Genomic DNA, 11526 nt, shown 5'->3' with positions numbered 1-11526 from the left:
TCATAACAATGGGGGAAAAGAAAAATGAGTGAAATGCAAATAATGGGACTGACTTACAGCGCTGGGAGGGAGGGCACTTGTACGTTGTAGGTTTGAGCCCCACCTGAGTTGAGCTGTCAGGCATTATTTTGAGAAAGTTCTCTGGCCTGCGTTAGACAGGAGGTCAGACTAGATGGTCATAGTTGTCCCTTCTGGCAGTTTAAACCTGGCCTTGCAGGAATGGACAAGCACTTTATTTCCAATACAAGCTTTGTAGATGTGCCATTGCTACAACAATTCCTAGCGTGGCTGCCCGCCAACGAGTGAGCGATTTGGAATGCGTGTACCCACAAGTCAAGTACATGGAGGAGTGCAGCATCTGTTAATTGTTTGGGAGTAGTGCTTGGATTGGTTAAGGACATAAGAACGGCCATACTAGATCAGACCAATGGTCCATCTAGCCCAGTATCCTGTCTTCCAACAGGGGCCAATGCCAGGTGCTTCAGAGAGAATGAACAGAACAGGTAATTATTAAGTGATCCATCCCCTGTCACCCATTCCCAGCTTCTGCCAAACAGAGGCTAGGGACACCATCCCTGCCCATCCTGGCTAATACCCATTAATGGACCTCTCCTCCATTAATTTTTCTAGTTCTTTTTGAACCCTGTTATAGTCTTGGCCTTCACAACATCCTCTGGCAAGGAGTTCCACAATTCCCCTGCACATTTCCTTGATCAGTATCACATTTAGCTTCAATCCATCCCATCCCTGCCAGTTAAAATTACCCAGAGGATGGTAGCCTTGGATTACTAGGCTAGTGGTAACTAAAAACTCCCACCCGTGCACCTATAGATCTTACAGTGTAAACAAAGATACCAGACTCTTTTGTTAACTGTTTTAAAAGCAGCTGGTGCAAGAGAGATGTCCTGACCATATTTGGCCATTGGGGGTCACTGCACTACCAGCTCAAGAGGACCAAACAGGCACTTGTGTTTCTCTGGAAGAAACATGTTTAAAGGTGGACTTGAGGTTTAGATGGTGAAATTCAAAGCTGGGACCATTACGCATTTTGTTTAGGGATTCCTTCTGCATGAGTGGCTTGTGATGATCTCTCTACCCCATGTTTAAAGTCAGCCCCAGTCACAAAACAATGAGCTTTGATATTTTAACTTGCTTCATCCATCTATAATAAGGGAGACAATGTGATCTAGTGGGTAGGGCACTGGATCAGGAGTCAGGACATCTGGGTTTCTTCTATTCCTGGCTGTGAGGATGGGTAAGTCACTTCCCCTCTCTATTTCCTCTCCCATCCTTTGTCTGCCTTATCTATTTAGGTTTCAGAGTAGCAGCCGTGTTAGTCTGTATCCGCAAAAAGAACAGGAGTACTTGTGGCACCTTAGAGACTAACAAATTTATTTGAGCATAAGCTTTCGTGGGCTACATCCGAAGAAGTGGGCTGTAGCCCACGAAAGCTTATGCTCAAATAAATTTGTTAGTCTCTAAGGTGCCACAAGTGCTCCTGTTCTTTTTGCTTATCTATTTAGATTGCCTACGCTCCTTAGGGCAGGGAATGGCTCGTACTATGGCTAGGTCTACAGTACAGAATTACTTCGGTATAACTACGTCACTCAAATCCACACCCCTGAGTGACATAGTTAAGGTGACCAGACAGCAAGTGTGAAAAATCGGGACAGGTGGTGGGGGGTAATAGGAGCCTATATAAGAAAAAAGCCCCAAATATCGGACTGTCCCTATAAAATCGGGACATCTGGTCACCCAGTTATACTGATCTAAGCGCCAATGTAGACAGTGCTAGGTTGACAGAAGATCTTCTCCTGCTGACATAGCTACGGCCTCTGGCAGAGGTAGATTAACTATGCCAACAGGAGAGCTCTCTCCTGTCAGCATAGCATGTCTTCACGAAAGCACTGCAGAGGCGCAACTGCATTGGTGCAGCGTTTTAAGTGTAGACCTGTTCTTAGTGTACATACAGCACCTAGCACAATGGGGCCCTGATGTCACGTAGGGCCTCTAGCCCTATTGTAATATTAATAGTAAAAGAACAGTTAGGGCTTTTTAATCAGGAGATCTCCAAGCGCTTTACCATGGAGGTCAGTATCCTTATCCCCATTTTACATGGGGAAACTGAGGCACAGAGACGGGCAGGGACTTGCCCAAGGTCACCCCGCAGGCTAGGAGCAGAGCTGAGACTAGAACCCAGGTCTCCCAAGCCCCAGTTTAATGCTTTATCCACTCTGAGGCAAGTGTGTACATGGTTATGAAATTCTATCTGTTATCGCATCACCATCTGCTGTCACTTGTCTCAGGCCCTGGTCCTGCAGCGGGGGCTCTGCACAGAACCAGTTTCAGGGTCCGGGCCTTGGATTGTGAGCTGTTCAATGCAGCGAGCATGGCTTTGTCCAGCATGCAGCACAGTGGGGTCCTGACCCTGCTTGAGGCCTCTGGGTATTACAGCAATATAAACAGTAAGCCGGGCCGGTGCTACCATTAAGCCGAACTAGGCGGTTGCCTAGGGCGCCAAGATTTGGGGGCGCCAAAAAGCGGTGCCCCCAATTTTTTTTGACAGCGTTCCTACGCCCCCTCCCCGAGCGCGCGGTCACCACTCCACTTCTCCCGCCTCCCAGGCTTGCAGCGCCAATCAGCTGTTTGGCACCGCAAGCCTGGGAGGGGAGGAGAATTAGAGCGGGGGCGGCGTGCTCGGGGAGGAGGCGGAGCAGAGGTGAGCTGGGGTGGGGAGCTCCGCCTCAGGGCAGAGGGGGTTTGAGCTGCCGCGGGGAGGGGCTGCCTCAGGGCGGGGGGAGAGGGGGGGAGCTGCCGCAGGGCTGGGGGGGCACAAGGTGGAAGTTTCGCCTAGGGTGCGAAACTTCCTTGCACCGGCCCTGACAGTAAGTCCCCCTTCTGAGCCAGCTGGGTCACGCACACTTCAGAAGCCCCTCCCCCACCAATTTAAAAATGGTTCCCTGGTTGTTGAAGGCACATGGGGGAGCACAGAAGCACTTTGATTTCATCAGGTACCCCCTTCCCAGCACCAGCTCTCTAATTCATTGTAGAAGGATCTCCAGCTAGGGGCTGTTCAAGACAAGGAGGTCATGCCCACAAGGCGTATACAAGACAGTGACACGAAGAGGGCAAAATCCCTTTGAAAAACAGAGTTTTCCATCACAAGAGGTGCTGTGATTCAAACAGACCCCAGCTCTCGCCACCCGTCAGTAGGACGTAGGCGGGGCTGCCTGCAACCCTGAAAGCGAGAGAGCCGGTCCAGTCGGGCCCTCTCCCGGTTCTCTTTAGCTAATAAGCTAGCCAGGGCTTCCCCTAACGGAGTTGTGTGTCCCACTGGGGGTATAGGCGCTTGATACTCCATTCACGTCACAGAATATTTTTAAGAGGGCGGTATGTGAACCAAGGAAGGCTGGGAGCCGCGGTGCCAGACAGATAAAAAATAATAGCTGGAGGGGAAATGTGAGCCAAACAGCCTGCATTCTGCTACCCTCAGCAGACAGCACAGCAAAGCAGGCACAGAGCGTATAAAAACATAGCATGTTCTAGCTAGGCCAATGTGTTGTTCAGCAGAGTTCAGCTAAAGTTTGACCTCTCTTTTTCTCCTTCCTTACAACTGAGTTTGGGCCTTGACTCTTTCATCAAAGGTTTGCAATACGCCCTTGACTGCAGAGGGTGGTGATTTTTCCGAGGAAGGCACCGCTGTCTGTCTAGTTCTTAGCGCAGAGCCCTGGGATTGCATTCTGTCACCAGTTTGGCCACGGATTTTTGCATTGTGACCAAGAGCAGGTAACTTCAGCTCTCTAGGTGTCCATTTCGCCATCTGTAAAATAGGCTTATGCTCAAGAACCAGCGCTAGGCACTGTACAAACACCGAACAAAGAGAATCCCTGCCCCAAAAAGGTTCCAATCTAGGCATAAGACAAGAGACAACAGCTGGATACAGAACAGCTGGAGAAGCACAAGGAAACAGTGAGGCCATATGCTCAGCAAGACAGGCTTTGCACACCAGCAGCCTAACTGTTGTCATTGTTTTTGTAGGCCTCACAGCAAAGGAGAGTTTTAAGGAGGATTAAAAATATAAGAATGGCCATACTGGGCCAGACCAATGGTCCATCTAGCCTAGTATCCTGTCTTCTCACAGTGGCTGGTGCCAGATGTTTCAGTGGGAATGAACAGAACAGAACAGGGCAATTATTGAGTGATCCATCCCGTCGTCCAGTCCCATCTTCTGGAAGTTGGAGGTTTAGGGACACCCAGAGCGTCTTGACTAATAGCCATTGATGGACCTAGCCTCTAGGAACTACTCTAATTTGTGACCCAGATATACTTTTGGCCTTCGCAACATCCCCTGGCAACAAGTTCCCCAGGTTGACTGCATTGCGTGAAGAAGTACTTCTTATGTTCGTTTTAAACCTGCTGCCCGTTACTTTCATTGGGTAACCCCTGGTTTGCATGTTATGTGAAGGGGTAACTAACACTTCCCTATTCCCATTCTCCACACCATTCATGAATGTATAGACCTCTATCCTCTCTCCCCTTAGTCGTCTCTTTTCAAAGCTGAACAGTCCCCATCCTTTTTTAATCTCGGCTCGTACGGAAGCTTGTCCACCCCTGTATTTGGCACTGCTGCTGGAATCCTGTGTCCAGTTCTGGTGCCCACAATTCACAACAAGGATGTTGAAAAAGTGGAGAGGGCCAGGAGAATGAATAAAGAATTAGAAAACATACCTTATAGTAAGAGACTCAAAGCCTCTTTCTATTAAGCTTAAAGAGAAGGTGAAGGGAAGACTTGATTACAGCCTATAATTATCTACATGGGGAACAATATTTAATAATGGGCTCTTCAGTCTAGCAGAGAAAGGTTGAACACCATCTAATGGCTGGAAGTAGAAGCTAGACCAGTTCAGACTGGAAATAAGGTGTAAATTTAAAACGAAGTAATTAACTATTGGAACAATTTACCAACAGTCATAACGGATTCTCCATCACTGAAGTTTTAAATAAAGATTGGGTGTTTTTCTAAAAGACCTGCTCCTGGAATTACTTGGGTCAGGTCTCTGGCCTGTGTTAGACAGAAGGTCTGACTAGGAGTACGTCTACAATACTCGCCGGATCATTTAATTTTATTGCGTCTAGTATAGATGCAATAAATCGATCCCCGATCGCGCTGCTGTCGACTCCTGTACTCCACCGCGGTGAGAGGCGGAAGCGGAGTCGATGGGGGCATGGCAGCAGTGAACCCCGCGCCGTGAGGAAAGTCGACTTAAGATACGTCGACTTCAGCTACGCTCTTCTCATAACTGAAGTTGCGTATCTTAGGTCGATCCCCCCCGCTAGTGTAGACCAGGCCTTGATGAACACAATGGTCCCTTGTGGCCTTCTAATCCATGCACTTGCTTTGTTTCTGAGCCTGCAGACAAACAATAGTTTTGAAAGGTGTGAACTACTTAGTCATGTAAATGGATTGTTGATTCTGAAACCTAATGAAAACTGTGTGCAAATACTGTCATCTGTATGGATGAAATCATGAGTTCCATGTCGTATGTAAGACACAGGAGGAAACTGTCTCACTCCACTTGGCCCTGGTGAGGCTTAGGCTGGAGTAACAGATCTGGTTTAGGGCACCACACTTTAAGAAACATGTGGACAAACTGGAGAGAGTCCAAAGGAGAGCAACAAAAATGCTACAACGTTTAGCAAACCTGACCTATGAAGATTGGGCATGGTTAGTCTGGGGACCTGATAATCTTCAAACATGTTAAGGGCTGTTATAAGGATCAACTGTTCTCCATGTCTGTTGTAGTCATTTAGATGGAATAGAGGGGCCCAAAGAGTCCAAGGCGTTAACATGATCCTGCTACTCTTCAACAGTGTTAAACAAGGTTCAGGGGCCTACTTATACCATGACAAACACACCATTCAAAATCACTAACTCTGCACTAAAACCATACAGCTTTAAGTAAGGCTTTCATTTTAACACCCCTCGCTCCCTTTCCCGTGAGCTGGAGAGTTTTTTAAAGGACCCTCCTCCCAGCTCAGTTGAAGTGGCATTAAAGATGGTCAAAACTGTCCTTTTGGGGAAAAGAGACGCTAGTCGAAACGGGCTGAAGCTGGCCTTGTTGCTGTTATTGGAGTCCAATCCTGCTTTCCAGAAAACCAAACAAGAGGAGCACACTCAAGGGGAAAGGAAAGAACAGCAAAAGAGAGACAATGCAGCTGGCTCTCCGGTGCAACCTAGCTGCTGAACAAACACAAAACCACCCGCTGTGCCTATCAGCCACTCTGACACCTGGCAAACTTGTGCCAGCAGTGGGTATTTTAGAGCATTGCACTTAGGTGTCCTTGCAATCACAGGCTTACAGCACTGTTGCAAAATATGCAGTCTTGGCTAATCAAGCCAGCCTCTTCTTAGACAGAAGGAAAAGGGGAGAGGGAGGCAGGGAAAAGAAATAAGGTAGGGAAGGGAAAGGACATATTGGGAGAAAGACAAAGTCTCACATCCCAGGTGGTGTTCGGGATTTAGTTGGAGCTGGCAGAGGTGGTGGTGTCATCTGGGTCCCTCTCTCTGGCCTGGTCTGGTCAGGACGTCTCTCAGGATTAAGACAAAGGGCTGGTCTACACTCGGGGGGGGGGGGGAAATCGATCTAAGATACGCAACTTCAGCTACTTCGACTTACCTGGCCATCCTCACGGCAGCAAATCGACCGCTGCGGCTCCCCCATCGACTCCGCTTACTCCTCCTGCCGAGGTGGAGTACGGGCGTCAATTCGGGGATCGATTTATCACGTCTAGACGAGACACGATAAATCGATCCCCGATAGATCAATTACTATCCGGTGGGTAGTGTAGACAGGGCCAAAGAAGGTTCAAGGTCCTGGGAAATAATGGGGTGGTGAAACCCGTTCCTTTCCCTTATCTTTTAGGCAGTGTTAGTCTCCCCTCTTTTCAGTCAGCTCATCTTTCAGTAGCCAGCTTCCCCCCACTTGTCTTTTTGAGGACGCCAAGGAGTGGTGATGGGTGGAATGGCTCCTCCCCCTCATTTTGTCCACCAATTATACTTAATTTCTGACACTAATTTGAGTTAATTGATTTTCAGTCTCACACTTCTCTTGTTTACTAGGCATGATCTTAACACAGCCCTTGAATTGTATCAGTGGGACTTGGGGTTTGGACTAATTCAGTCTGTCTCCATTTTTATCTTCTCCCATCAACACTTGTAATAGGTTATCGTGACACTTTTATGAACCTTCAGTCGCTTTTCACAGTTGAGCTGACAATTAGGGTAAGTGTGTACGCCCAATTATCACAACACATCCCCTGAAGGTAGGACAAGTAGTAATGGGCTTAATCTGCAGCAAGGGAGATTTAGGTTAGAGATTAGGAAAAACTTTTTAACTGTATGGGTAATTCTGCTCTAAACTAGGTTTCCAAGGGAGGTTATGGCATCCCTGTCGTTGGAGGTTTTTAAGAGTAGGGTGGACAAACCCCTGTCAGGGATGATCTAGGTTTATTGGTCCTGCCACAGGGCAGGGGTCTGGACTTAATGACTTTTCGAGGTCCAGTAGTAACCCTGAGGAGGAGGAGGAGGAGAAGATAGGTAGGAAAGAACCCAGGGAAACAGCAAGTGTCGGAACTTAAGCAGACTGGTTGATAGGTATATGATCCCTGGTCTGGAACCTGGAGTAATGGACGGGGCCAGGTTCCCCTAGCAGCCACAAGGAAAGTGGCATAGTCTGGGAGGTGAAGCAGAAGACCGCCTGAGACTGCAGATAGTCAGTTTGTCCAGGGAGAGTTTAATACTCTAGCAGGGCAGGGCTACAGTGACCTGTCTGGAGGGCTGTCACAAAGAGAGCACTCCAAGTCCAGAGTGTCTACAGGGCGAGCAATCGAATGAGGCTGCAAGGAGAAGCCCCACTGGTGAGTGAACCCCATCACAAGGACAAAATTAAGCGTTCAGTGGGACACCTCTCAGGCCACGTCTACGATACAAGCACAGCTGCAGCACTGTCGCTGTAGTGTAGACACTTCCTCCACTGATGGAAGGAATTTCTCTGGAGTTAACCCATCTCTCTGAGATGCGCTTAGCTAGGTCAGCGGAAGAATTATTGTTGACCTGGCTGCATCTACAGTGGGGTTAGGTCAACTTAACCATGGCACTCAGGGCGCAAAATTCTTCACAGCCCTGAGCAACTGTTAGGTTTATTTAACTTTTCAACTGTAGACCAGGCCTAAATAGGAGCAGTAAACAGAGTGTTGCTAGAGCCACTGGAGACAACTCACTCCAAGCCAACAAGCACAGCTCAGAACTCAACACTTCAACAGCAGTGCCCTGAACTTAGTCCTTACCCTTGCAGACCCTTCCCAGCTCTCCTTGTCTCTCACATCTACCATCTCCATTGCTGCGTGCTGGGAGACAGTTGTATGAACTTATGAAATGGATGAAGTATAGTTTTCAAGTCCCCTCAAGCCACCCCTCACCACCAAGAGGAAAAAAAAAAATACACACCTTTCTGGGTTTGGTAGCACACTGTGTATTGTAACGTCCCCTCACAGCGATATTATTCCCTGTGTAGGACAGGCTGCTAAGAGACAGCTTTTGTTTTTACTATTCAGTTTAACAGCCAACGATGGCAAAAGTGTTACAAGGTTAAAATGACAATATTCACAACACGGCACAAGTTGTTTCAGAAGGATGTATGCTTGACAGGTCAGATCCTCCCTGCTGGATTGATGAAGTAGTAACGGATCCTGCCGTGTGGAATCAAAGCTGTCGGCGTAGACGGAGCAGGAAAGAGGTCCAGCCAGCAGCAGCTCTTGATGCTTCTCCCCGCATTTCAGTCCAACAATGGAGGGGTAAGGGTAGGATGAGAGGCTTAAACAGGGAGCCAGGATCAAGGGTGTTGAGCCCCCCTTCATGGACCCAACTCTCTGAGCCGTTAGCCAGGTAACCAAACCCCTCATGATAGAAATAACCGATCCGGTTTTAATACCTTAAACCAGTTATGCTGCCCCTTTTAGAATGCAAGAAGCCTTTGCTGTTAAACCATTGCAAAGCAGAGGTTGATAATTATGATATATAAATGTCAACGCCCTCCCTCCCCCACCCTCTGAGCTCCCTGCACGCTGAGTAACTATTCCCAGAATAAAACATTTAAATACAACTTCATAAATATTAAATCATGAAAAAAAAAACCTCAACTAAATTGGTTTCTTTCCTCCTGGTAAAAAAAGAATTTGAGTCAGGAGGGAAGATCAGAAAGAGTATGTCTAATATAGACGGTTCATCAGGATATGAAGTAGATTAGAGGGGAGAGAGAGGGAAATTGTACTAGAGCCATTTCTTGTTGTCACTACATTGATCTTCAAGGTACAGGTCTCGTCAGGACATCACTTGACGTTTAAATCTAGATAAAGAGGTTCCAGAGCCCTTAGGAACCAGACATTACTCAGAGACCACCGCTTTCCTGCTTGACTAAACTCCTTTGCATTTGGACACCTGGCTGGCTCTCTGTGAGAAAGGCGGTTCTGCCTGATCTGCCTTTCAAAGATCTGTTTTTTTAAACTAACAGCTTGAACTATATTCACTGTAAATGTGATTGGGAAAAAACCCCAAACACTCAGCCCTGATACATCAACTAAAAAACTCCTCCTAAGCCGCTACATTCTTCGGCTTTATTAGCAACGACTGCTAATAGGCATACAAAACCCTTGCATGTGCAGGAGCAACAATTTCTTTATTTTTTAAATCTATAAAAAGGAGGTGGGGGAGGGTCACTGCTTTTGGGGAAAAAAGACTAAGATTCATTTAATTTTTAAAAAAAACTTTAGTGAAAATAAAAATCAGTACAACATATGCTCAGGTTTCTAGCCATGTGTCTGCAGCTGGTAACTTGGTAAGGACTGCCACAGTCTTATGTACAGCAACTGGCTAAGATAATACAGCAATGTGTCTTTTCAGCTGATTCTAATAAGCCGCAGCTTGGAATCAGAGTGGAACACACACTTGTTGAGGCAAAAAAACCCAAAATCTGTTGCTCTGCACAGAGACCCGGCAGCCATTTATATGGAGTGGCATTATGGGAATCTCTATTTGGATGCGGTTAGAGCACCGTGCGCAAAAGGTAACCCTGATGCCAAGGGGTAAGACAGAAGCATAGCTATCCAAAGGGAATTTAGCTATTATTAAAAAAAAAAAAAAAAAAAAAAACAAAAACAAAAACAAAAAACGCAGCAGATTTTACAAGTTGTGTCCCAAGAAGGACACATAATACTGGGGGAAAAAAACCAAGCAGGATCGGTTTGGTCCATTTGCTTAAACACTGAAGGCTTAAAAATGCGCCAGGCACCAAGATCTCCCGAAATCTCTGTTGCTTCTCATTCTGTGTGAGGATGAGAGAATAAAGGAGTAGTTTAAAACAGGAGAAAGCAATGCAAAAACCTCTCTGACATCTTAAAAGCGTGGCCCATTCCAAATCCTTCAAGCACCAAGCCATGATAAAGTCTTGTGGGTGGGACTGTTCCAGGTCACCTTCTCAGGATGATGATGATGCAATGTCATAAATGCATTAGACTGCTGCACTCAAAATTAGTTTATAGAAAAGACATCCATGATCAATACCTTTCATGTGTGACCAAAAAAACAGTTGCTCCCCCTTCTGCAGGACATTTTTGGTGAAACACTGATAAAACTATTTTAAAAAAGAATAGATAATTGTCGCAGCCTAAAAGAAACGATATGACTGAATTAAAGAAACTTAAATTAATATAAAAACCAAACACCATGTTGAGCTGTTGCAAAAACGGTTCCAACAAGGCTCCAATGTCCATTTCCCCTGGTGCTCTTCATAGTTGACCATTGTTCTTGCAAGGTTTGTGAGGTCCTCAATCCTAGGTAACCAGTTCCCCCAAAGCCAGCTCCTTTTCTCCAGAGGACTCTAGCCTGCACGGAGCAGCTCCTGCTCCTCCTTGGAGATGAGCAGCCTTGCTCCTGCCAGTCTTCGAAGAGAGGACAGCAGCAGAAAAACGAGATGCAACCAGCCACAGCTTGAGGGCTGTTTTGCAGAAGAGGAGGTTGCTCTGGGCTCAGCCACTGTTAATACTATGACACTAAGTAGGTCCCAAGCCTTCCAGCTTCTATGGATTCTGTCCGGATAAGATTTCTAAGATCAGCCGCAGGGGCTGAATGTTTGTCAGACTACGGCCCACGCAGAGTAGAGAGAAATCTTCTGCTCACATCACAACTGTCCCTCTGTTATTTCACTGTAAAGAGAAAAAATCAATAGGTAGACTATTCAGGAAGGTTTTCTAAGCAGTCTGAGTGAGTTTCTTCCTTGGGGAAAGGTGCTGGATTGCTAAATGGTTGTGGTGAATAAGAGACAAGTCCAGTAGCAATGCAAAGCCTCACTGACATTTCAAAAGCTAGTCTCTGAACAGGCACAACTACTCTGTGCTAATACGAGTGTCGTAAAGTGCTTCCTTCCTGTCCTTGAGTACTCAGGGCAGTGGTTCTCAACTTATTTACCATTG

General features: G+C 46.7%; 1 protein-coding gene across 2 annotated transcripts in view; it reads right to left on the bottom strand.

Annotated features, from left to right (window-relative positions):
* Positions 1-10494: 10494 nt before the first annotated feature.
* Positions 10495-11526, bottom strand: part of PIP5K1A (phosphatidylinositol-4-phosphate 5-kinase type 1 alpha) — a 39952-nt gene continuing 38920 nt past the window's right edge. For both annotated transcript variants that reach the window (XM_029913496.1, XM_026659771.2), the window contains one exon: positions 10495-11259. In XM_029913496.1, the coding sequence (XP_029769356.1) occupies positions 11257-11259 (3 nt within the window). In that variant the 3' untranslated portion in view covers positions 10495-11256. The remainder of the gene's footprint in view (positions 11260-11526) is intronic.

Source organism: Terrapene carolina, unplaced genomic scaffold (assembly GCF_002925995.2).
Source record: "Terrapene carolina triunguis isolate 2854851 unplaced genomic scaffold, T_m_triunguis-2.0 Scaffold675, whole genome shotgun sequence".
NCBI classification, from domain to species: Eukaryota; Metazoa; Chordata; order Testudines; family Emydidae; genus Terrapene; species Terrapene triunguis.
The sequence above is the reverse complement of the archived record's forward strand: the minus strand, read 5'-3'. Positions and strand labels throughout refer to the sequence as shown.